The sequence below is a fragment of the Camelus bactrianus genome, chromosome 4, assembly GCF_048773025.1.
Source record: "Camelus bactrianus isolate YW-2024 breed Bactrian camel chromosome 4, ASM4877302v1, whole genome shotgun sequence".
Lineage (NCBI taxonomy): Eukaryota > Metazoa > Chordata > Mammalia > Artiodactyla > Camelidae > Camelus > Camelus bactrianus.
The window spans coordinates 71406488-71432894 of record NC_133542.1 but is presented as its reverse complement, the minus strand read 5'-3'; the positions used below and the strand labels follow the sequence as shown (position 1 = coordinate 71432894).

General features: G+C 43.0%; 1 protein-coding gene across 2 annotated transcripts; it reads right to left on the bottom strand.

Annotated features, from left to right (window-relative positions):
- Positions 1–1079: 1079 nt before the first annotated feature.
- Positions 1080–12474, bottom strand: SET (SET nuclear proto-oncogene). Of its 2 annotated transcripts, none has more exons than XM_074362348.1 (8): positions 12342–12474; positions 6196–6253; positions 5416–5558; positions 4978–5081; positions 4768–4881; positions 3987–4157; positions 3752–3898; positions 1080–2893 (listed from the first exon to the last, which is right to left on the bottom strand). In XM_074362348.1, the coding sequence occupies exons 1-8, from the start codon at positions 12457–12459 to the stop codon at positions 2870–2872; spliced, it is 879 nt and encodes a 292-aa protein (XP_074218449.1). In that variant the 5' UTR covers positions 12460–12474; the 3' UTR covers positions 1080–2869. The 2 variants fall into 2 exon arrangements, with proteins under 2 accessions (XP_074218449.1, XP_074218450.1); XM_074362349.1 differs by lacking the exon at positions 12342–12474 and adding an exon at positions 7796–8234.
- Positions 12475–26407: the final 13933 nt, after the last annotated feature.

The following is a 26407-nucleotide window of genomic DNA, read 5'->3' as shown; positions in this document are numbered from 1 at the left end:
ACCCAAACAGCTAACCCAAGTGGAGCAGGTCAGATGTAATGCAAATTTGTCAGCCCAACAAAACATTTAGGTACTCATTCTGTGGACATTTAAATCCTACATTTTAGAGCCAGAGTCACATGAAATAGTAATGGCCTGTCGTGGAGATCAGGGAGAACAGATTAAGTCTTTTAAAAATCAGTACCTCATTGGACAAACCTCAACTGCAGTGTTCCTTAAGGTTTTGAAATTAAATGCAAAGACACACTATAAGCTATTGACTTCTACGCCCCCAATTCATATAGTGATTAATTTCCTCTCATAAGCAGAGAATGGTACAGCTTTGGAAGAGGATGACCCAGAAACTATCTCAACAGCCACTATTTATTCTTTTCCTTTTATATGTCCTTGTACCAAGAGCTTTGAGCCATTCACCTAGCACTTTCCAAAACATTGCCTAAGGCTCAGCCCAAGATCTCCCCTTGCGGTTGGGAAACAAGCACACTACTTTGTAGCCACTTTCCTAGTACACTAAGCTTGCACCTTCTGCTTTCTCACAGCCTAGCACTCTTTCACAAGATTTACGGGCACAAAAGAATCTAAAACATGGTCTCGATAGTTGGGAGGAAATTACCTTTAGAGGCTCCTCCTATTTTTTGACATTCCCCCCAAATAAATATAATATTCCACTAAATGTGACCTATAACCTAACTGCCAAAATCTCACCAGCACATAGAATCTGGCTTTGGTTTGCTGTCACTTTGTGAAACAAAAATCACAAGCTTACTTCGTATTATTTCAAGTGACTGTTTTCCCCCTATTGAAAACTCCTTTAAATGTTGAAATTTCAGAATACTGAATCCCTTATGGAACTTACATTTCAAATAACAAGAACTTGTCCACGACTTCCACATGTACCTTTCTGAGGAGTTACCTATATTTACTGAACTATCTGAAGAGGAGCTCTTCCCATTCCCCAGTCACTAGAAACATAAATAACAAGACCAAAGAGAAAAACAAAACGAAAAACTAGCTTATCATCTAAATCCAAAAGTGAGTGACATTTCTTGTTTTGTAAACAAGGAGAATGACCCATCAAAAAAATCTTTATGTTCCTTTATTGGAGCAAGATTCCTGACCGGTATACAGTGATGTATTTACTAAACAGAGACCTGTGCAGAAATTACATACTATCCATCTTAGACAGGTTTTCATTACACTTTGCCTATTGATGGAATAGTTCCATTTATAAAGTTTTATACATCAAAAAGCTTTGAAATTTGACCAGGCTGTCCATTAATTCATCTCTGAAAAAGTTAAGTGGCATTTAATTTCAGCTACTATATTTTACAGCATTAAAAAGCTTATGCATTAGGTAGCTTCTCAAAATGATATTTATGCACAATGGCATTTAGCGGACAAAGCAGAGTCTATCATCTCACCCAGATTCACACAGACGGGCCTCATTTGAGAGCTATATGCTAAAAAGCTGGTACTCTGAGACGAAAGTACTCCTAACCTGAGTTTCTTACCACCAATACGGACTTCTTACTCTGCAAGCCTGTCTTCTTGGCCACATCTTACAGTGCCAGTGAAGACATGCCAACAATTGCCCTGCGTGTAACTTGGCAGTAGAGCACCAGGTCTGTCTGATGGTGGTGGCAGGCACTATTATATCCAGGTAAATAAAAGCCCGTATTTTGAAGCGCCAATTTGAGATACAAATCAAGGGTACAACACGTTCAGGACTGAGTTTTCAGCAATCTAGTATCCTGAATGATGTGAAAAGTTTCAGAAACTGATGGAAAATTGTACCCATGATGGGTTCCCAGCTATGGAGACATTAATACATTGATGCAAATCCCTTTACTCAATCAACATAGCCCTGAGGTCATCCCACAAAGTGCGTATCAAAAAATACGAAGTTAGGGTGACAAAGTTTGACAACAATGTTATACAAGTCAAACTCGGAAAGTCATATTAAGAATATCTGTTCTGAGAGAAAAGCATCAAATCCTTTGTGTACACATTTAGTTTTATTGTAACAAAGCAACTTGTACACTTTTAACGTTTAAAACTGAGCATCATCTTTCCTTTCCAGTGAAACAAAAAGAAAAATTTAAAAATAAAACAGGAACAAAATTACAATAGAGAATGTCAATTGCAAATAAGATCCTACAGGTTCTGCTGATTCTCCCATCGAGTGGCAGGGCTCAAGTCATCATTAGGAGAGAATTTTATTTTAAAAGTGTCATCTTAAACTGCAACGATGTCCGTTAAACATCACAATTAAACATGCCAAAGGAGAAGCCATGTTGTCAAAATGCCCACTTAACCCACCCAAACATCTCAAACCCACCCTTTGCTGACCTTCTATAACCCCATTTTTTTAAGTTTTTTTTTTCTTTTTTTAAACAAGAGAAAGTAGACAGATACATGTTGGTAAATGCTAACTGTCCATATTCACATAGAGACACAGTGTAATCTCTGAGCCCAATATACAGAGAAAGGAGGAAAAAAGCTAGAATTCTATGCACTACTACACAGGGGCCTAGCACCCTCCAGCTTCCAGCAGAGCTAAGGGAGCAGAAGGTTTTTCTTTTTTCCCACAGAGCATGGTGGTGTTGATTCCATAAAGTTTTTGTTGAGACAGGAAGGGATAAAAATGAATTTGGAACAGAAAGGGGTAGAGATTCTTCTCCCACTGAATTCTGCTCAAGGTATTTCCCCCCAAAACAAGTTGAGAACCATGGTAAAAAGGAGAAAAGAGACCTCAAAAACAGGGCGACTGAGCACAAGAGGAGAAAAAAAATAAAAATAAAAAGACTGCAATTTGCTCCCAGGGACTGGAGAAAATTTTAAAAAAAGGTTGGAATCCATCAGTGTTCCATTAGTCATCTTCTCCTTCATCTTCCTGTTAAGAAAAAAGGCAGGCAGTTAATCTTTAGGGTTAATCCTAAGGTCAGTCCCCATTCATACAAATCATGATGGACTCCATAGAACATGCTAAGGGAAATTAGTTTTATGAGCGGATACAGTTACCCCTTGGTACCTCCAAGGGATGGTTCAGAATCCTCTCCAGATACAAAAATGCTCAAGATGCTCAAGCCCCTTATCTAAAAGGGCATAGTACTTGCAAAGCACCTAGCCACATCCTCACATATACTTTAAATTACCTCAGGTTACTTATAACAAATACAATGTAAATACAATGTCTAATAGTTCAAGTTTTGCCTTTTGGAACTTCCTAGAATAAAAAAATCTGCCATTGGTTGAACCTGAAGATGCAGAACCCATCGCACGAAGGGCCAACTATACATCAACCTGCATCGATTTTCAATAGAAAGACCCAGTGATGGTATTTCAGATACATTTTCAGCATTAACTAAATCAGACATCGTTTAGACCAAGTTATACAAACCAAAAACCAGTCTATCTCAAATCGGATTATAAGAATTTGTCCAAAACATGCATATTTTTCTTCTTTGGGAAATTTCTCAGAATTTGACCAGCTGCATTATCCATAACACTTTCATTAAGTACTTACTTGCTAGGGAATGACAGAACTGAGCAGCCACAAAAACGAACCACAAGAGCAGAACTAATTAAATCAATGAACTTAGCAAAATTTCCTCCAGTCTTGGACAAAACAGCTTATCTTTCCTATAGATCCTCCCACAATTAGTTGAACCAGTCCCACTATTCAATATATACAACACGGTGAACTCTTTGAAGATTATCCTTTTGGATTTAACCAAAAAAATTTTCTTACCTCTCCTTCCTCCCCCTCATCGTCATCTTCATCTTCTTCACCTTCATCCTCATCCCCTTCTTCATCAATATCTTCTAATCCTTCTTCTTCTTCATCATCATCATCATCTTCTTCTCCTTCCCCTTCCTCATCATCCATGTCAGGAACCTTAAAAAAAAAAAGTTACCTTAGTAACTCATTTTCAAACAAATGCAACAAGTGCAACCTAGAATAAAAAAGAACATTCTTAACTCACCAAGTAGTACTGCAATGGATTTGGCCAAATATCATCTTTGATGACCTCTCCTAACTCATCTGCACCTGCATCAGAATGATCAGTAAACCAGGTGAAGAAGCTCTCTGGTTCCTCATGCTGTCTCTTCCTGCTGGCTTTATTCTGTGTTTGACTTGAACGTTTCGTCAAATCCTAAATAAAGATGGGAGAACTTTTGATGTAGACTCTCTACACTTCAATTTCCTATAAAATATTTTTTTCAATTTCCTGTAATTTAAATGTTTTGACCCAAAAGCAGAGCAAAAAATGGACATTAGTATGTTATCTACATTATCCTTACCCAAAAATACATATAAAAAGTATAGCAGATAAGGAGAAAAAGAGAAGTCCTAGAATTTTAGGTCTGTAAAGAACATTGTCTAATTTGTAACAAGCTTTTCATGGAAGTTATCATCTAGACTTCGCTTTTTAATAAAATTAGTTTCACTTCAACAACTAATACCATAATATAGTAAATTTAAAATCTATTTGCTAGTTAAATGCAAACAGAAATGGATTTAGGGACATGGCAAGTCATTTGGAGAGCTCAGTCATCAATGGAGACACCAAAATGATTTACTTAATTTCTACAAAAACTTGCACCATAATTTGTAAGGCCTCCGAGCTATTCTATTTGGCTTTAACACAATGGAGCTTTTTATATACTTAAGGATTTGCATTTAACAAAGCACCAAGTATTAGCTAAATGGTTCAACTGAATCAAACTATAAAAGATATTTATGCCCAACAATTCCTCAAATACCTTTCCAGATTTCCATTTGATTTCAGTGGACTTTGAAGATGGATCACCACTCTCATTCAGATGAAATTCTTTGGAGAGAATTTTATTTTCGAAGTAAGGGTTTTCATCAAAATACTATAATAAACGATTATAAAATTAGAAATCAATACAAACAGTCCTTCTAACCAAAGCTCAAGTTAATTTCCATAGCGACAAGTTACTGGTACTTACAAAATCTATTCTGTAACCTGATTTAATATCTTCAAATTCTGTCACTTCAACTCTTGTCAAATAATGCAGCGCCTCTTCATCCTCCTCCCCAAGCAGTGCAGACACTAGACCAGCAAACAGATCAAATGACTACTAAATATTATGAACAACTCAAGCAATCTCTTTACAAAAGTTTTCCAAATTTAGTGAGCTGCTTTGATTTCATAAATCCATTATTAACTGAAAACTAAATGGCTGTCAATCTTTTATCAATAACTGAATAGAATTCCAAGTTAGAATACAATCTTTTCTAAATAGCATTAATTTCAAGCCTATCCCTATTTCAACCTCTGCATGTAACTAACATGATGCACCAAGTCTTTAACCTAAACGAAGACCCTTCTATTCTGTAACAAATGGACATCCCATACCCTTTAATAATGCTCTGCCGTAACATACCTTGTGGATGGTTGACAAATGTTGTTACCCAAAAATTTGGGATTTTGGCGATCAATTCCGACCTCTTCTGAAAAAATGGTTGGCGGAGTTTGTTATATTTCTGTTCTACTTTCAAAATCTCCTCACTGGCTTGTTCATTAAGTCTGAAGCAAAAGAGGAGACAAGTTGACGACGACAGTATTTAACAAACACAAAAATTGCTGAGTTTATAGAATATTCGCCCTGATTAGCTTTAGAACAGTGCAAAGTACTTACTTATAATAAGCAAATCACCTAGATTTTTGTAGCCACTCAAGTCAAAATTAAGATAGCAATTTGATCTATTTTACCAATACCACTATTAACAACAGTTTACTTTAAGTGCCCAAACAGTATTTTGGTAACATTGTATATTTACTTTTAGCTACTCTGTCACCAGGCTAACTTCAATTCAATTTCCCTCAGGCAAAACAAGAAAAAAGCTGCCAATCAAGTAACAAAAGTTATAAGGCAAGTCAGAGCAACACTGATGCCATAATGCTAAATTGTCAGACGTCCACACACACCTCAATTTGTAGCCTATGAAAGTAAACTCAATCTTTACAAGGTAAATGTACCTCATCAGAAACTTTGACTGTACAAATATTTCACAGAAAAATAACACTGAATCCTCATAGTTATTTCCAACCAAATTATAATCACCTCCACTTGGCCAGTAGACATTTGATCAGTTTCAATGACTGCCAAACCATAAGATATATGTCAGAAAACTCCTCCAAAGTAAACTGAGAAAAACTTTACCTGTCTATTTCATTTTGTACTTCATCAATATGTTCAATTGCTTCCTGTTGTTCTTTTTCTGCAAGAAAAAGGTGCACGAGGCTCAATACTAGTAAGTTTAACTACTTTTCCTGATGTTAACACTATCTGTGATGTGAATTATATCAATAAAGCTGTTTAAAGAAAAACACCTAACTACTACTACTACCAGGCATGCTCTCCACCTGTTCAAGCGTGTAGTTAACAAATTACTTTATAATTAAAAGACTTCAAATCACGCTGTTAAGACTACTCAAAATGTTCGACTGTAACAGTTTCTAAGCGTTCCATTACAAGAGACCAATTATTAATGTTTCTATTGAGAGGTAAAGGAACAAACCCTACTCAGAAACTCTTAAATGTTTTTACAAATCACGTTATATACTTGCAATAGAGTAATACCGGCTATTAACTACAATATGGAATCTAACCCACGACAATAACAAAAATTAGGACACCACCTATCTCCATCGTGGAATCACCGTTTATACAAAGTTGAAAATACTGTTCAGTATCGATTACTATTAAGACATCAGACACGCCTACAAAGACAGGGAAGGCTCTCGGAACTAGAACCCACAACCGCAAACACTCGACTTTACCTTCTTAGAATATGAACCCCAGAACTGGAATCTGACCTTTCTCACCGCTCCAACCCAATTTCAGGAGGGCTGATTTCAGATGCGGCCCCACATGATTTGGGAGCACACTTAGAGGAAGCAAGAACGAAGTCAGGAAACTATAAGCCAAAGGGAGAGGAGGAAAGAGGGGTGTGCTATGGGAAAGGTACCGTTTTGTCCGGTAAAGACTGCAAAACCTACAAAGCTAAGTGGGCGTGAAGGGGCCTGATCGCGCAGTTCATTTCCGGCAACCATCCTGGGTTGTGCAGCCCCCCTGCCGAGAAAGCCTTCACGGAAAAGGCTCGGAGATTTTCCACGAACCATTGTAAAGACCCTCCGACACCAGCCGCCGCGCCAGCTTTCTCAGCGCGCTGCCGCGACCGGGAGGCCACCCCACGTGGGGAGTGCCGGGGGCCGGCGAGAGCATCCTCCGGGCGGCCCGGGCCCGCGGCGCGGCCGGCCGCGTGCTTCCCGCGCCCCCACCCCGCCCCAACTCGAGGCGGAGGGCCGTGCCGGGTCCGGCCTCCGGGTGGGGGTGCGGGGGCGCCGCCCGCGGGCCGAGCGCGAAGGGGGAGCCGCGCGGAGGCCTGGGCGCGGGGCCGCGTCCGGCCGCACCATGTGGCGGCGGCGGCGGCTGATGGGAGCGAGGCATCATGGCGGAGCACAATAAAGAGAGGCTTCTCGGGAGGGAGGGAGGGGGAGGAGAGCGAGGGAGGGGGGAGAGGAAGGGGGGGTCTCCTCCGCCCGCGCCGAGCAGGCCGCAGCGCCCCCGCCTCGCAGCGCCGTCCGCCGCGGCGGCGCCACCCGGCCCCGGCCCCGCGCGCACAAAAAAGGGCGCCGAGGCGCGCGCCGGCTCGTCCGCTCAGCGCCCCCCGCGCGCCCCGGGCACCGCCGGCGGCCTGCGGCCGGACGGGCGGCGAAGATGGCGGCGCGGGCCGGCCCCCGCCTCGACTGCTCCTCACCTGAGGTCTCGTCGGCCCCGTCGTGGTTGGAGTTGAGCTCCTTTTTACTGACTTTGGCCGCCGGCGCCGACATGGTGCTGCTCCGCGGTCGGGGGGGGAGCGGGGAGGGGGAGAGAAGGGAAGGCGAAGGGGGCGGGCAGCGGCTTCCCCTCACGCCACACGCGCGGGTGCTCGCTCGGTCCGGCCGCCTCCTCCCGGCGCTCGCTCGCTCTCCCTCCCCCTGGCTTGCGCGCGCTGCCCTCGCGGCCTGACGACGAGGGAGGGGCTGGGGCGGCGTGCCGGGCCCCGGCCCGGGCTCCTGCTTAGGGAGGGGAGGCGGCGGCGGGCGGGCAGGCGGCTGGGCTCCCTCACTCACGCTCCGCGCTCCAGCTCGCTGCTCGTTCTCCCCAAGCCGCCTCCTCCTCCACCTCCTCCTCACGGCGAGGGGCGGGCGGCAGGGCGCAGGCGCGCCAGGCCCAGCGCGCACGCCCCGCCCCCGGCCGGAGAGGCTCGCGCCGCCTCACCATTGGCCGGGGCTCCGGGACGAGGGGGCGGGGCCGCTGCGAGGAGACACAGGGCCAGGCGAAGAGGCGGGAGGAAGGAACGCCGCGACGTACGGGGCCGGCCCCCTGCGCCGCGCACCCCTCCCCCGCTTTCCCCTTCTCCGGACCGACCCGGGACATTTGCGCTCTACGGGCGCGCGGCGGCCCGGGGGGCGGGGCCTCGCCAGGCAGCGCGCAGGCTCCCGGGCTGGTGCGTCACGTGGTGGCGGAGCGGCTTCCCTTCTCCGCGGGGTGGCGCGGGGGAGAGGGGTGTCCGCAGCCCCCCAAAAGCGCAGGCCTAGTAGTAGCCTGTCTTCACATTAGGGGCTCAGAAATATACCCACCCCAGGTTCTGCACTCTGGGACACTACCGGGAGTCCCTATTCCTGGGGGAAGGAAGACTGCACCTCCATCCTATTTCCCAGACGAGAAGGCTGCTTGTTGGCAAAGCCCGAAGCAGCCCGGTACACACACACAAGGCCTTTTCCTGGCTCTTAGCCCAAGCTCTGTGTAACAGGCTGTTTGCACTTGGGCAAGTCACTTTTCCTCTCTGGACCTATTTTTGTTACAAAATTATAAAATTCAGAAAAGGCATGGAACGTCGTATTAGCGATGATCTTAAGCAGGGCCGCACTAAAGTGGAAGTGCTCAGAAGGCAAGGTGTCACATTCACCCGTGGGTCCTTTTGGCCCAACTCGGTGCCGAATTCAAGGAGTCTGCAAGAAGTCGTACATAGTGCTAAGCTCCAGTCCCAGCAACTGAGCCTGCATCGCTTTGAAGCCACACAACTGCGAGATGGGGTAGGCGGTGTTAATTTCATTTCACCGTGTCAGAGAGAGGACCAGCATGGTCTGCTTAAGAGGCCAGGTCTTGAAACACAAAGTAGAACCAAAGCCGTTTCTGTTTTAAACTGTGCTTTCCTGGTAATGCAAGTGCACCACTGTCCTACTCCCTTCTGCATGCAGGGCCCTAAGACATGGGCCACAAAAAGCCTGAAACCTCTCCTTGGGTATTTGTAACCAAAACTTGGGGTTGGACTATTTGCCTTCCAACATTCACATTTTACTATCAGCTCTTAAAACTCAAGTAGTATCTTTAGTGTCCAAGATAGTCCATTGGTGGGTGATGGATAAATGTTAAATGGCATATAGTCCACGGGTAGAGAATACAAATATCTTCTTGGGACTTTCCCCAAAACCCAGAAATTAATCTTTCTCCTCCAAACCTTATTATTCTCGGTTGTGGCCAGCTCAGTCCATACCTATCCCAATTGGACAGGCTTTTTAAGGGAAGAATTATTAGCACCAATGAGAAGCTGATAAATGTTTGACAACCAGCTCCCAGAAGAGAAAAAAACAAACCAAAATCCCTGATTTGTAGCATTTGCTGATTTCAGTGGTATAAAAATGTTCTCACCATGGCCAGTTTCCTGCTACTGCTGTTATGTCACTGAAAAGAACTGGAAACAGCAGGTTCCAGTGCACTCTGAAGCATGTAGCATGGGCCACAGGCTGTGGTAAGTACACACGTTTTCTCATTAATCCTCATGAAATACAAGAGATAGGTATTAATACTATCAGTTCACAGATAAACTCAATTTCTTCTGATGCAAGTCGTAGAATTAAGGTTAGGGGACGACAAAACCCCTGCCCTAAGACAGAGTTTTTCCATTTTTTGACCTGAACTACAGTAAGAGGTACATTTGACATTAGAACCCAGCACACACCTATGCACAAAACAATGCTTACTCTTTGTGATGACTCTTAATCTTCTATTTTATTTTCTTTAAATGCAGGTCACTCTCCACTAAAATGATTTCATGACCCACAAATGGAATGAAACAGTCTGAAAAACACCATGTTAAGTAAAGGCTGCTGTTTTCATACAAAAAGCCTACTCACTGGTACCAGTGACCCAGAGCATCTCCAAAGTGCTGGATCTACCTGTGTTTCCCACGTATCTGCAGGGGCTCCAGGGAGCCTCGTGATGCTTTCTGATTAGGCAGTGGGCTTCAAGGCTCCCTTCCCACCACTCCAGCCCTTAGGACCATTCTGCTCGTCCTGACCTCTCCCATAGCACTTCTCAAGATGAAGTCAAGGAGCACACACTAGGAAGTGGAAGAGAAAGAGAAAGCAAAAGGGCAAGAGTTTCAGTAAACGGGGGAGTGGTCTGGATACACCAAGAGATAATTCACTGAATTATTGTTCTCTTTGGTCTCTCTCCCTCTTCAACATTCGGAGCTCTGCATTCTCCCCTTGGCCTCTCACCTCACTCTCAGAGTTCCTCCCTCTCCTTTTCTTCCCAGCTCCCTTTGAAGGAGGAGAACCCCACAATTTAAAGATTGGAGCAGAGATGCTGGTGTTCCCTATGATGCAGCAGCGTCCCAAGAGGAAATAACTTGGAGGGACTGTGGTTGCACCTTGCGATCCCTTCTGGTCCTGTTTGTTAACTCCCAGGAAGCTAAACAGAAGGCGACCAGAAGGACTCATCCACATTTTGCTGCTCGCAAGTGGGAAGGAACTTACTATCTGTCTCAAGAGCACTGATTATGAGCCAATCACTCTTGTGTTTCACTTCCACTTAAGCCTCACAACAAGCCTAACAGATAGGTACTGTTGAGCCCATTTTACAGTAAGATGAAAGAAACATAGATCATGTTTCTTGCCCACAGGTCACATAGCCGGACAGAGCCAGGTTTCAAGCCCTGGCTGTCTAGCTTTACCGGGGCATCAGCTGGGCGGGAGGTCTTTGCTTCTCATTTGGAAGGGGATAGACTGAAACCCATTATCATTAAACTTGCCACATCACCCAGCAGATCCACAGGAGCTCTGCAATGAGGACTCCTCATCCAGTGCTCCTTCCACAAGCACAGCTGGACCTCAGCCAAGTCAGCAAGTTAGGAAGATTCCCCGGGTTCTGAGCCCCTCCTCTCTGCATTGAGCCAGCCTGCTGTCATGTTTTCCTTGGAGCAATGCTTTCCTGCCTTCCACCTATCCAAACCCAATCCCCGTGAAGGCCCCATCACATCCCCAATCTATCAAGGAGGTCTAATCACCAGAACAATCCACTCAGTGCCCAACTCCAAGCTGTGTGTTTGTAAAACACACCCCTCACCTCCAGGGGTTAATGGGGGGAGGGGCAGGCATGAAACCGACAATTACAATGTAATGATGTAAGGGCCGGGCTGGGGTGACTGGGTGCTGCAAGGGCAGAAGGGGGCTCCTAACTCCCAGCAGCTGTGGCTCAAAGGAGAATGCCTGCAAGAAGCGACTTTTCAACAGGAAGCTGCAGAAAGAGAAGATGGACATAGGTAGGGAGAGGGGAGTGATCCAGGCAGAGGACAAACGGGAGTCCAGGCCCTGAGGTGAGAGAATGGAGCCCCAGAAGGTGAAGAGAGGTTAAAGGTGCTGGAGGGGGCATGAACCTGGAGAGGTCGGCAGGGACCGAGTGGGCAGTGTCCCGGAAGTATTAGCCCACACCTCAAAGGCAATGGGAAGGCTAGGAAGGGTTTTTAAACCAGGGAGTCACGTGTTTGGCTTTGCTTTGGCTGGATGGGAGGAGGAGGAAGCCGGAAGCAAGATGAGGAGGTGGCAGTAATCCGGGCCAGAGTTGTGGGCAGGCGGCAACAGCAGGAAAGAGAGGTAGACGGATGTGAGAAGTGTTGAGGAGGTCAAACCACCAGGACTCAGAGATCTGATGGGACATGGAGGAGTGAAGGAGAGGAAAGGAGTCAATATGTTTCCCCCAGTTTCTGGTGCCACTTACCAAGACAGCAAAGAAAAGGAATGAGTTTGGGGACTGGGCTCATCGTAGGTGTGGGGTTGGGGCCAGGGATGAGCTTACACGTGCTCCAGGTCTCCCAGTTTCACCCCTTCTGGTTCTTTCTTCACATAAACCTAATCCACGCAGCTCATGTTTAAAATTCTTGTAAGGGGAGTTTGGGGTCCCATCTCAAAAAAAGTCACCTAAAAGTCAATCTTTGCAAATCCCTTAAATTTCCAGTAAAATGTAGTGTCAGGACGTACCTTCCTTTGGCAAGTTCAGAGAGGTCGATGTTCCCTCCGGCCTGGGGGCAGGAGTCAGTCTCAGTTTCTTCGGTTTCTTGGCTTGAGTCGGAAGTGCAGACTGGTGTTTGGGGGCCATGCTGTGAGAAAAGCCAAGGACCTAACGTAGTGGAGACGCACGTCGAGAGAGCTGGGAGAACTAAGACTGCCCCAGGTGACAGAGGTTTAAATAAGCTCTGGAGCCGCCTGGAGGGGTATTTACATGACAGTGGGACACACCCCATTCCCCCTCCCCCAGCCTCAACCTCCTACTCACCCTCCAATCAAGATCAACTTCTTTTACTTGCTCTTAGCTTCACTCTACAAGGGCTTTCCAGGCAGTGGGTGGGTGAGGGAGGTATTTCCTTGGCCAGAGCAGTTCTGTGCTTTCCAGGACCCTCCTCGTCTTGATTTGAAACGCCAGCGGCCCATTCCCCCAATCCTGTCTCAAATCCTCTCTGTAGGCAGTGCCGCCCCCATTGAGAACTTGTATTCTTTTTTCCCTTTTGCCTGCAGACAATTTAAACACACTCTTGCCTCACCTCAACCTGGAACGTTCTTCCGTCTCTCCACCCCCGCCGCCATGTCTGGCTCCACCCCAACCTTTAAGGTCTCAGCTTGGAGAGATGAATGGATATTGAAATGAAGGAATCCCAGTCAAGAATTACAAAGGAAGAGGAAAAGCAGGTACCCTTGAGAGGACTTGGAGCAGTCATTCACTCTTCTCTCATTCCAGAAAAGACTGGAAGGTTAAGAGTTTGAAGAACCTGTAGAATGCATTTGTCTGGGGGTCCCCAAACCCAGTGCCTTTTGGAACCTTTCAGGGAACAACTATGAGTAAGGCAAGCAACTGGAATTCACAGCCTCTCGAGGAAGGTAGGTTGGTTCAACCACTCTGGAAAACCCTGGGCCAGTTCTGCCAAAGCAGAGCTTGTGCAGAGTAACTCTGGTACCCGGCAGTTCTACTCCAGCCTCTGTGCCCACCAGAAGTCGATACCTGTGTGCACCAGTATTGCGATTATTTATTTATTTTTAATTGAAGTATAGTCAGTTACAATGTGTCAATTTCTGGTGTACAGCATAATGTTTCAATCATATGTCTACATACATAGATTCGTTTTCATACTCTTTTTCATTACAGTATACATGATAGAATGTGTAGAAGTATGTCCATAGCAGCAAGATTCATAGTAGCCAAAATCCAGAAACAATAAGAATGCCTATCAACAGCAAATGAATAGATTGTGAGATATTTATACAATGGAACACGATAAAAACAATGAAAACAAATGAACTACAGCTACATGCCATGATGTGAATGCAGCCTGCAAACATAATGTTGAGTGAAAGACACAAGATACAAAATAGGACAAGCTGTGTGATTCCACCGGTATCAAGTATAAAAGCAGACACAGCTGATCTATGCTGTTAGGAGTCTGGAGTGTGCTTACCTTTGCCTTGGGGAGGGATGTCATCTGAAGGGGACATGAAGGGCCTTATGGAGTCCTTTGTAGTGATGCCCAGTTTCCGGATCTGGGGCTTGCTACACCTGTGTATTGTGTTTGGTTTGTGATCCCCATGCTGTCATGTCTTTGATTCTTATAAAGAGCAGCCAGAGATACACAGTTCTGCACGAAATCTCTGGATTTTTTAAATTTAGCAACTAATTAAACATTTTAAAATACACTTTGTGGACCAAATAGGCCACTTTCAGCCTATGAGCCATCAGTTTGCAACCTCTGAGATAGTGCAGTGATTTTCCCTTTTTTTGTTTGTTTCTTCCCATTAATTACCCTCTTAACAAAATAAATCTTAGGCTTAAGTCAGTGATGTCAATACAGATAAGAAGCTGTGATCTTTCTAGTGGAAGACCCCACACCACCACCATTTCTTGCTCTCCTCCATTCCTCCATCCTCTGACAGCTACTCAGGGACTTTGGGCTCCTAAGACATTTTGAAAGTCACAAGTGTTTTGGTTTCACAGATGGGCAAGCTGAGATCTGAGAGAAGTGAAGCGATTTACCTAAAGTCATGGGGAGAACAACTGAGTTACAGCTAGCACCACAGTTCTGGGGTCACATTATCACAGGGATGTACTTTCTAACCAGCCTCAGTGTCCGTGTTTACACCTGGGAAATGGATGATTCTAATACCTGCCTCTTTGTTTTAGGATTTTCAATTTGAGGACAAAGGGTCATCTTTTCCCTGTTTTCGCTAAAGTTATTCCCCAAAACTGTATGAAAAACAAAAACAAAAATCCTCTTTTGCTAAAACTGGGAGTCAGCTAAACCCCAAAATATAAAATAGGTGGTTGGATGACCAGAGCAGTGGAGAAGGAATGGGATGTGTGCAGGAAGCAAGGACAGATGCTCTGGCTACAGATTTCTGGGAGTATCAGCAAAGGACACTTCTGGAAGCAGAGGGGCAAACACCCAATCCCTTGCTTGTAGCAGCCAGAACACAATGAGATGTATTGACAGGATGCTGCACCCACTCAGGTCCTGGAAACAAAGGAGAAGGGGGTCAATGACGAGGGTAGCTAGAGGAGCTTCGAAAGATCCATAAAAATTTAAACTACCTTGAGATTCCTTTTTTCTACTCACCAACCTGAGAATCCAGAAGTTTAGAAACACCCTACCTAGAAGAGGGCAGCTTAAATGGATACAGCTTCTTTGGAGAGCAATTTAATCATCAAAGCATCTATCAGAAGTGCAAAAATCTATACCCTTGACCCAGAAATTCTCCTTCTGGGAATTTATCCTACAAATTTATTGTGGGGCTATGAGATGACACCTTTAAGAGGCAATTCATTGCAACATCATAAAAGTGAAAGTGTGGAGACAACCAAATTTTTTAGGCTTTGGGGGACCAAAGGTACTGCAACCATCAGATCAAAGAGAGAACCAGAGCTGTCTTGAAGCGAAATAAACAAAGTCCTAAACCAAGTAGTTAGTATGTTACCATTTGTACAAAAAGGAGGGTAGAAAAAAAAAAACATGTTCACTGATGTGCCTGTATATATATAACACAGCTCTTAAAGGACTCCTGTGAAAGTGATAAGTCTGTCATCCTTAGGGAGGCGCTGAGTGGTAGTACATGAAAAGACAGGGATAGAGGGAGATGTTTCACTCTGTTGTACGTTTTGAATTTTGAACCTTATGTATACATTATGTTAAAACAGAACAAAGATTACAAGTGCTCCAGTACTTAGAATCACTTAGATCACCAGAGTACAGCACCCACCTGGTACATGTCAGTTTAAATTAAAACATGCAAGACCCCACCTTTCCTTTCCTCCACAGCTTCCAAAACTTTAACTTCCTGGATTCCTAGAGATGTTACTAGGCAACTGTACAACTCTACTCTATTCCCAAACTGGCCACAGACAAGGTGGGGGCAAGGCAAGAGGCCACCCTCCAGCCCACCCCAAAGGTGACAGTATCATGGTGCTCCAGAACCCCAAGGCCAGGCTCCCTCTGGGAACCAGACTTTTCCAAAACATCCCAAACACCATCGCTGTATGAGAGGATTTCAGTAAGCATTACCATTTTAAACCCTCTCGTCAGCCTTCCCAGAATAGTATTATGTCCTTAATTTTACAGATGGGAGATCAAACCAAATGAAAATTGATACTCAAAGAATCTTGTCCAAAAATCAAGGGGATAGGAATAGAAGAGTCAGGATTCAAACCGGTGTCTTTCTGAGAGAAAGACAAATACCATATGATATCACTTATATGTGGAATCTAAAATATGATACAAATGAACTTATTTACAAAACAGAAGCAGATTCACAGACAGAAAACAAGCTTATGGTTACCAAAGGGGAAAGCGGGTAGGGAAGGTAAATTAGGAGTTTGGGGTTAGCAGATATAAACTACCATGTATGAAATAGATAAACAACAAGGTTCTACTGTGTAGCACATGGAACTATATTCAGTATCCTGTAATATACTGTAATGGAAAAGAATATGAAAAAGCATATATATATGGATATATGGATATATATGTATGTGTATATATATATATAATATATATACACATATATATATAAAAAACTGAATCACTTTGCTGTATACCAAAAACTAACATAATATTGCAGATCAACTATACTTCAATAATAAAAAGAAAAAAAACCCAAACCCTGCATCTTTCTGACTCCTTTTCACCACTTTTAGCCTTATTGTGATGCAAATGGTTACTACCCAGAGCCTGATTGCCAGGTAAGCCCAGAACACACCAAGGTTTGTCTGTGAGGCTGGTAGGACCCTGGGACATCATCTCTGGCCATCTCCTGATAGATTTCCCATCAAACTTCTCAGCACAGTAGAGGCACGGGGATTAAGACAACATTTTGTCTTAAATGGGTGCCAGGACCTGACAGTCACTACTTGATTTCTCTTTCATTGCCCTCACGCTGTGTTCTGGCTCCTTAGGACTCATTAAAAAGTTAGTAATAGTATTTTTATTAAAACTTAGAAAATTAGAGGGGAGGGTATAGCTCAGTGTTAGAGTACATGCTTAGCATGCACAAACGAGGTCATGGGTTCAATCCCCAGTACCTCCAGTTAAATTAAAAAATAATAGTAAATAAATAAACCTAATTACCTCCCTTCCCCTCCCCCCTAAAAACAATTAGAAAATTAATAAAATTAATATAAGGCAAAAAAGGTAATACTGGTATCTCACCATTAAGAGATAGTAATTACTAATGTAACCTATCTACATAATATAACATATGTCATGCAATATGTATTTTGTGTGCTTAAAATATGAGGATTATAGTACAAAACTGGTTTTTAGTCTAATTTTTTCCATTAACAATTTTTCTTTAACATCTTTTCATGCCATTATTTATTCTCCTGTGACAACATTTTTCATTGCTGTATTGTTTTCTGTTCGATAAATGTGCTATAAAGTATTTAACCAAACCTCAACAATGGAAATTTAAGGTGTTCCTACTGTTTCATCATTATAAGCCATGTTGTGATGATAAACATCCTGGCAACTAAATCTTGACACACATGATTAATTCCTTAGAACACATCCCTAGAACTGCAAGTGTTGAGTGGAAAAGTATGTAAAATATTAAGGGTTTTTAGCATGTTGCCCAATTGTCCCGCTGCTTTCCTGCAGTGTTTGTGTATATTTCACTGAACCCTGCCTCATTCTCTGAAGTTCACATTCAGTAGGTGGAAAATTTTATCTCAGAGTTAGTACTACTAGTGAGCTAGAACAGTTTTTCTTATGCTTCTTGACTGATGGCATTTTTTCTTTTGTGAATGGCCCATTCATGTCTATTTGCCCAATTTCCTATTATATTGTGGTGTATCTCTTTTCTTTGTTAATTTATAAGTGTATTTTACATATTAAGCATATAAGCCTTCTTTTTTTATATATTGCAAAGTATTTTCCCTAGGTTGTTATTTGCTTATTGTATTTTTAGTGATTTTTAATTATTTTTGGAGACTCACTAAAGTATTTTATTTTCATGTAAGCAAGGCTTTCAATCTTTTCTTTCTTTCTTTCTTTCTTTTTTCTTTTTCTTTTCTTTCTTTCTTTTTTTTTTTTAAATGGTTTCTGCCTTTGGGATGCTTAGAGAGAACTCCATCCCAAGATGATGTAAATAATTACTTGTGTTTTCTTCTTGTATTGATATATCTTCCTTTTTAACCCTACAAGTTATAGCCCACCGGAATTCATTCTGGAGTATGTTATAAGGCAGGGATATAATTAGAATTTTTTCCAAATTATTAGTAGGTAGATCCAACACTTTTTTTTTCAGTCAATATATATTGATTAAGTCTTTTGATGAGAAAGCTGTTGTTAAAAGTGATGGCAAATATAAGGAAGAATGGAACACAAGCCATCTCTCAGTGAATAACTTTGAGTTTCCTAAGATTTAATTTTACCCAAATAACTGTTTGCACATTACATTTTTTCAATAGAATGGGTGCTGCAGTTCATAATGTTGACAAAATAAATACTGGAATTTACAAATTTAGAAGAAAATTTGCTTACACAGACCCATATTCATTCATTCAATCAGTCAGTATTTACTGAGTGTCTAATACATGCCAGGTAGCAATGATTATGATAAGTTCTTTGAATAAAAGACATAATTCCATATGGTGGTTCTGTTTTGGGGTTTTTGAGAAACCTCTATATTGTTTTCCGTAGTGGCTGCACCAATTTGCATTCCCACCAACAGTGTACAGGAGTCCCCTTTTCTCCACTTCCTTGCCAACATTTGTTATTTGTGTTCTTCTTGGTGATGGCCATTCTGACAGATGTGAGATGGTGTCTCATTGTAATTTTGATTTCCAGTTCCTTGATATTGGTGATGTTGGGCAGCATTTCATGTTCCTGTTGGCCACCTGCATTTCCTCTTTTGAAAAATGTCTGTTCAGTTCTTCTGCCCATATTTTTAAATAGGTTGTTTGTTTGTTTGCTTTTTAATGGAAGTACATTTGATTTAAAATGTTGTATTAGTTTCTGGTGTACAGCATGGATGAACTTGGAGGGCAATATGCTAAGTGAAATAAGTCAGACAGAGAAAGATAAATACTGTAACAGATCACTTACATGTGGAATCTAAAAAAATACAACTAGTGAATACAACAGAAAAGAAACAGACTCACAGATGTAGAGAAGGAATTAGTGGTTACCAGTGGGGAGAGGGAAGGAGGAGGGGCAAGATGGAGGTGGAGGATTAAGAGGTACAAACCATCAGGTATAAAATAATCTACAAGGATGTGCTGTACAACATGGAGAATATAGGCAGTGTTTTATAACAACTATAAATGGAGTATAACCTTCAAAAATTGTGAATCATTATCTTGTATCCTGTACTGTATAATACTGTACACCAAGTGAACTTCAATTTAAAAATATGATATTATAAAATAAATACATAAAGTTTAAAAAAAAAGGTAGATAATAAGGTAAGCCTTCCTAATGAGCTGGCAATTGGGCAGAGACCTCAAAGAAGCGAGGAGTAGGCACTGTGATCAGGAAAGGAACATTCTAGACAGAGGAACAAGGACTAAGCCCTAAGGCAGGAGCATGTTCCAGGTGAAGCAGAGGTCAAGTCACTGGAGTGGGGTTCATGCTGGGAGATGCGCTCAGAGAATGTTGGAGGCTCTGTTCTTGTAGGACTTGTGTGCTGTGATAGGGTCTCTGTATTTTTCTACATCGGGCTTACAAAATTCACAGCTGATTGAGACCTGCCTATGACCTGAATGAGATCATAGTTCATGTCAAAAACTGCAACAGGTATGAAGAAAATTCTGTAGGGTTAGAGAAAATGAAACAAATAAATCTACTGGCAGAGACCAGAGAAGGTAAAGTTTTAAGCTGGATCAGTAAGAATGAGTAGGCAATATGAGATTTCTTTAGGGGATGATGAAAATGTGTTAAAGTTGGTTGTTGTGATGATTGCACAATTCTGTGAATATACTAAAAAATCACTGAATTGTACACTTCAAACAATGGAATTATATGGTATATGAAGTGTTATCTCAGTAAAGTTGTTAGAGTTAAAAAAAATAAAAGAATGAGTTGGAGTTCCAAGTAGAATGAATGTACATTATAGACAGAGGGAAGTTATGGTTTGGTGAGAGTATTTGCAAGGAATTTTCTCTTTAAAAGTGAGAATTCCCAGTGGGGAGGGTATAGCTCAGTGGTAGACTGCCTGCCTAGCATGCATCCAGGCCCTGGGTTCAAGCCCCAGTACCTCTATTAAATAAACAGATGAATAAACCTAATTACCTCTCCCCCCTCAAAAAATAAGATTAATTAAAAAATAAATTAAAAATTAAAATTTAAAAAGTGCTTAAAAAAAAAAAAGAGAATTCCCTTGTCTGAGACTTTGAAAACTGTAAGAAATTGATGCTTGATGTTTTATGGAATGGATATTATATGTTGTCAGGCACTGAGCTAGGCCTTATGGTTGCACAAATGAAAAGAATATAGCCCCATTATTCAGATTTCGTAGACTAGTGGCCTGTGTATGCTCACAAGATGAGGGCAAAGCATTTATTGAACAAGTTAAGTGTTCCATTCTACTCTGAAATATCATCTTTGATGTACATTAAAAATTACACTTAAATCTGTTTCTGGACTTGCTATTCAGCTGAATTGATATCTATGATTATTCTAGATTCAATTCCACATTCTAAGTATATATGTTACTCGGACTATTTCTCTCTTTTTTTTAACAGCTTCATTAGGTGTGATTTACATGCCATATATTTCACTCATTTTAAGAGTACAGTTCAATGACGGCTGGTAAATTTACAAAGCTGCATAACCATCACCATAATCTGATTTTGGAACATTTCTATCACCCCCTCAAAAAACCCCACACCCATTCCCACCCCTAGCCCCAAACAACCACTAATCTATTTTCTATCGCTATAAAATTGTCTTTTCTGGACATTTCATATAAATGGAATCATGCGATAAGTTATCTTTTACATCTGATTTTACTTTGTCTATTTAGTAATATGTAGTGGTGCCTGGCGCTTTTCATTATTATTCAATTTTAGAAAGTTTCTTGGGCATTCTCATGGGTTTATGCTTCCAAATGAACAGGAACAAAAGTCATGTTCAAAACCCATTTTATAGATCAAAAGAGATCATCCTGCCAGGTCCCAACTTAATAACTTAATCATTTATTTTGTCTCTGAATAACTTTTGCGTCTCAAAATCAAATCCATCTTCATGGGACTTCTTTCTAACGGTTATCAGACTAAATAGATTTTTCCAGAAGAAACTGTTATCACACAGAATTAAACTGTAGCCCCAGAATAAATATGTACATCATAACCTTACAAGGTAACCAATTGGAGGGCACTTCATGTGTAAACTCTAGCTTGCTTCCTAAAAGCAAAACAAATCTACATACTCAGCTATGTGGCAAATCATTCTTCCTTTCTGAACCTCAGTTGTTTGTTCATAATCTACATAATGGGGACTGTAATGCCCATGTCTTGGAATCACGAATACCCACTTGTTTCACCTCCACTCTCCATCAGTAGGGCCACACCAGTCCCAACAAACAAAGAGCATGCACAGAACAGTTACTTTAATTAATTATGGCCTCCATGTGTTAAGCTCTTTCAGGTGCCAGATGCACTTAATCTTCACATTTACCAGATGTGGCAGGTATTGTTCTCATTCCATTTGATGTGTATTCATTCCAGGTGGGCACATACTTATTGATGACCTACTGTGGATGAGCACTGGCTTGGCAAAGGTAAACTTGAGGCTAGGGAGACAGTGGTCCCAGCACGTGGTAGAGTGTGGGAAGACATACACTGCAAAGTGGAGAAACAAACTGTAAATGCGTAATACTAAGTTAAGAAGGTCCGCCAAGAAGACAGCCAACAGGGCTGCAATGGAAAATAACAGGGAAAGCTTTCTTCAATCAAGCCTTCAGGAAAGGTCGGTCTGAGAAGAAAGTCTTCAATCTCAGATTTAAAAAATTAAAAGGAGCCAACACCTTGCAGAGCTGGGAGACAAACATTCCAGGCAAAGGAAACTGAGGCTCAGAAAGGGGCAGGAAGGGCAGAAAGTCACACAGTGACTGCACAGAAGAGCCAAGATTTGAAACCCTAATGCCAGACACTAAAATCCCCTCCATGACTTTCTAATAACCGTCATTAACTGTGCTGGACTGGTGTGGGGTCTCACACATGGCAGGTCCTAAGAAAAATCAAGGCCTTTTTTGATCCTGAGTGGACAGATGGCTGTTCAAGGCTGGGGCTCCACCTACAGCCATGCTTGTGAGTGTGAGGCAGGGGGATTTATCATCCTGGACCCCCAGTTGGGGAAGGGGGCGGGAATTTTACCCAATTGTCCTTCTCTTCCTTCCCACTTTCCAACTCCAGCTCTGACAAAGCTGTTTTAATGAGTTTATTACGGCTCCTTTGTCTTAGTCCACCTTTGAGCTGGGGCCTTTCCGGGAGGGGGGGTGGCGGTGGGTAGGGGCCTGGGCTGGGCGGAAGCAAAGGCAGAGAGGCAGAAAGAGGGCAGGCCCCAGGCAACCTTGGAGCCTGGAGGGACTGAATTCACCTCTTTAATGCTACCTCCTCCTAGAGGCCTTCCTCCTCTGCCCTGGATAAAATAGTTGTTCCCAGATGCACCCTTATCCTCAGTTCTCGTCCCCTGCTTTGTGTTTCTTCTGGTCTTTGGCTTATAACAGGCATTCAATTAATATTTGTTGAATAAAACCGTTATTTGTGCTCTTCCATGTGAGGGATAGGGCTGGACCTTTTATCACCACTTCCTTCCCACCCGACCCTCCATCTTCCCAGCGGTCACCGCCTCCTCCCCGTAATGACCCTAGGCTTCTTCCGAGCACCTTTCACCCTGTAATTACTTCTGTGTCAATGTGCAGAGTGTAAATTCCAAGAGAGCAGGATTGCTTGGTGGCGTTCGCTGCTCTTGAGTACCGTATCTGACTCCTAGCGAGTGTAGGATAATCATTTGCTGAGTGACAGGATGAATGAGTGAATGAATGAATGAGTGAATGAAGCCCTTACCTGGGCTGGTAAAGGCCTCCCAGGGCTGAGCTGGGAAGCCTGCCTATGTGACTCTGAGGTAATGCCTACTGCCCAGAACGCCATCTTCCAAGTGGCTTTTATTTTACTGACACCACCTTTATTCTAAACAGTTCTGGAATTCCTCTTGAGTAAGTGGACCTTAAACTTCAGAGCATAAAAGAATGACCAGGAAAACCCCAGAGCGTACCTTAGAGAGGATGAATTAGTGGGGGCTAAGGGAATCTAGTTGTTCAAAATCATTCTCCAGTCTGCAATCAGGCATCTTCTCAAAGTACATAAATCCAGTTAAGTCACTTCCTTGCTGAAACTTATCACTGGTTTCCTGGTGCCCTAGTGATAAAGTCCAAACTCCACGTCCCTTTAGCATCTTCATGATCTGGCCCCCATGCACCTGCAACTTCAAGGCATCGGGTTCTCTGTCGCCTGGGGATTTCTTCGCAGAGCTCTTCCTTCTACGTGGAAGACTCTCCCCCTTTTCCCACTCCTGTTTTCTCCTTCAAGTTGTCATTGCCAGGCTGGCTTCTTTTTCTTCAGACCTCAGCCTAGAAGCCCTCTCCTCCCCATGGCTTTTCCTGATCCCTAACTGCAGAGGACCATCTGCTGACCACACCTCCCTAGCCATCACCCAGAGCTGACTCACAGGGTATTGTAACTGTCTCTCTTGTGCAACTGTAAGCCTGTTGAGCAGAAACCATCATGGTCCTCAGAACCTAACACGGTGCCTGGCACACAACTGGTGGCAACTTGGGGGACAATAGCACTTACTTAGATGACCAGTCGTGTGTGTGTGTGTGTGTGTGTGTGTGTGCACGCGCGCGCGCGTGCGTGTGCTGAGAACCCATCCTGTTACTTAGGACTAATCTTTCCCGTACTTTAAAGTCCAGCCTCCCTTTGTGTGGTCTCGCTGATCCCTTACGGTGTGGTGCTAACAATGATATTAATAATTAAGAAGTACTGATAACATATTAGGTGCTGCTTTGTGTACTTGCTTTCCAAGTGTTAACTCATTCAGTCCTATTTCAACCCAAGAGATAGGCCTAACATCCCAATTCTATAAACAAGAAAATTGAGGCATGGAGTGATGTAAAGGAAGAAGCATGGGCTTTTGAATCAGGCAGTTCTGAGTTTTAATCCAACCTCCACCTCACTGTCTATGCATGACCTCGGGCAAGTCACAAAGGTCTCTGAGCCTTTGTTCTTTCCCACATCAGTGAAATGTGGGTTGTAATAATACCTAACCTATCAGGGTGTTGTGAGAATTCATGCGAAGTACTTAGCACATGGTGGGGACTCCATGTACCAGGAGGTGTTACTATATAATTAGTTGTTTCATCCTTGGAGCATGGTATAGATACTAAAAATTTGAGTTGTTTACTAAACAGAACTGAATGTTCCTAAAATAACTGCCACCAAGTTTTTAAAATGGGGATGACTTCTTTTTTTTTTGACTCTTTGCAAGAGCCTCCTTGAATGCATTTGAACTTTCTCTGAACACACATTTACTGAACATTTTTTTTGCAGCAGGAAGTAGAGTAGGAAGGTGAGGTGAGTCCCAGGTGAGATTTAAAAGGGGCTCTGCCCTAACTGTTAGGCTGGAAACTCTTCTTACTGATGGCTAGACATTCATTCAATTAGTCTTTACCGTGTGTCAGGCACAGTGCTGGGCTCTAGGGACAGCTATGGTCCCCATGCTGGTGGAGCTGACCCACTGGGGCAAAGACAGGCATTACTACTTGGTTACTGGTTACTGTTGGTTTGAGGAATGCTCCAGAGGAGAGAAACTCAGTCCCCTGGGAACCAACAGTGGGCTTGGGATCTGGTCCCCATAGTAAATAACACTTCCAAGGAAGCCTGCAGATTAAGAGAGCAGGGAGGAGCGCTCCAGGTAGAGGCCAGAGGTCTGGTGGAGGAGTTTGAATTACTGTCAGGGGAACAGGGAATGGCCTGAGTGCCTGTGGCTTCAGGACAGGAAAAAGAGGGCTGGAGAAACACCGCAGGGCCACTTTTCTGCCCAACTGCTCCTTCCCTTCCACCCTCTTCCTCCTTCAGTGATCCCTGCTCTCCCTTTCAGCCTCCTCCTTTCTGACACATACACCTGCTCAAGACTCTCCCACCCTGGAAATGTTTCCCCAACTGTCCTGCTCGCCCAAGGTATAACACTCTCTCCAGCATAGCTAAGCATTTGTCTGTTCATTCATCCCCTCCTTTCTTTTCACAAATAAACCACATAAAACTTGAACCCTATAAACAGAGAAAAATAAAACTTTAATTATCCAGTGGCAACTGCTTTCCGTATCTGGATCTATACCTCTGGGTTTTGTTAGAAACATATTGTTGTAAAAACAGGATACACTATATATAAGTGGCATTTTATAAAAACTTTAATATGCTGCAAACAATTTGCCACTTGTAAACAGCAATATAACAACATGGTTAATGATCACCTGAGATTCTTTTTTTCTTTCTTTCTTTAATTTTTTTTTTTTTACACCTGAGATTCTATACCATGTTTCAGAAATACTCCACCAAAAGCTTACTGTCCATTCTTTCTCAAATATTTAGTGAATAGGTGCTATGAGCCATGACTTTGCTTGGAAATTTAGGCTGACTGTAGGATCTTGCTATTATCATAGTAATACTACTGTTAATGACTAGTTGCTAAATATCCTTGGGTCTCAATGTCTGTGCAAACCTGTAATTGTTGATAAAGGAAAAATTCCAAGAAGTAGGATTTCTAGGTTAAAGAGGAGGCACACATTAAGATCAAATTACCCTCCAATTAGGATTTACCAATTTACACTCACATCTACTTCCTATTTTGAGCTTACCAATAATACCCATTGCTTTCTCTACTTCCTCCTTTCCTTCCTAAACCCTCTGCAGGCTGGCTTGTTTCCACTACTCCACTGAAATTGTTTGGACTACCTTTCTCTTCCTGAAATATTTTCCTTCCTTAGTCAGATAAAGCAGGTCCTACTAGCCTCAGCCTCATTGGTCTAATTTTACAGCTAGGAAACCAAGGCTCAGAGAAGAACCACGTCTATTTAAGAGGAAATAGCAACGTTTAGGCTTCAAATCCAGGCCTCCTGAATCTCACAGCCTTGAGCTTCTTTTTAAATGTGATTTTTGGAAAGTTTGGTGAAATTTTTCTAGTGTTCGGAAGGCCTCCCAAGGAGAATTTTGCCCAGTTCTACTTTCTTTCTAGGAAGAAATTTTTATTGCCTTCCATTCTTTCCAGCGTTGCTAATCTAATCGTCCTCATGGCCTTGGCTGGAACAGGGTCCTAATGAGGACTCAGTCATGAGGCCGTGCAGAGGGGCCTCTGGGCAGGTTTCCATCCCTCTGAGAGTCCAGGGATAGGAGGAAAGAGGCCCAGAGGACCTGGCCAGAGGATTCTTGCCAAGAGGCTCAGAATTTGGCTTTGGGGCCAAGCAGCCAGCTACGGGGTCTTGGGCAAACGTGATGTGGACTTTTTGGGTGA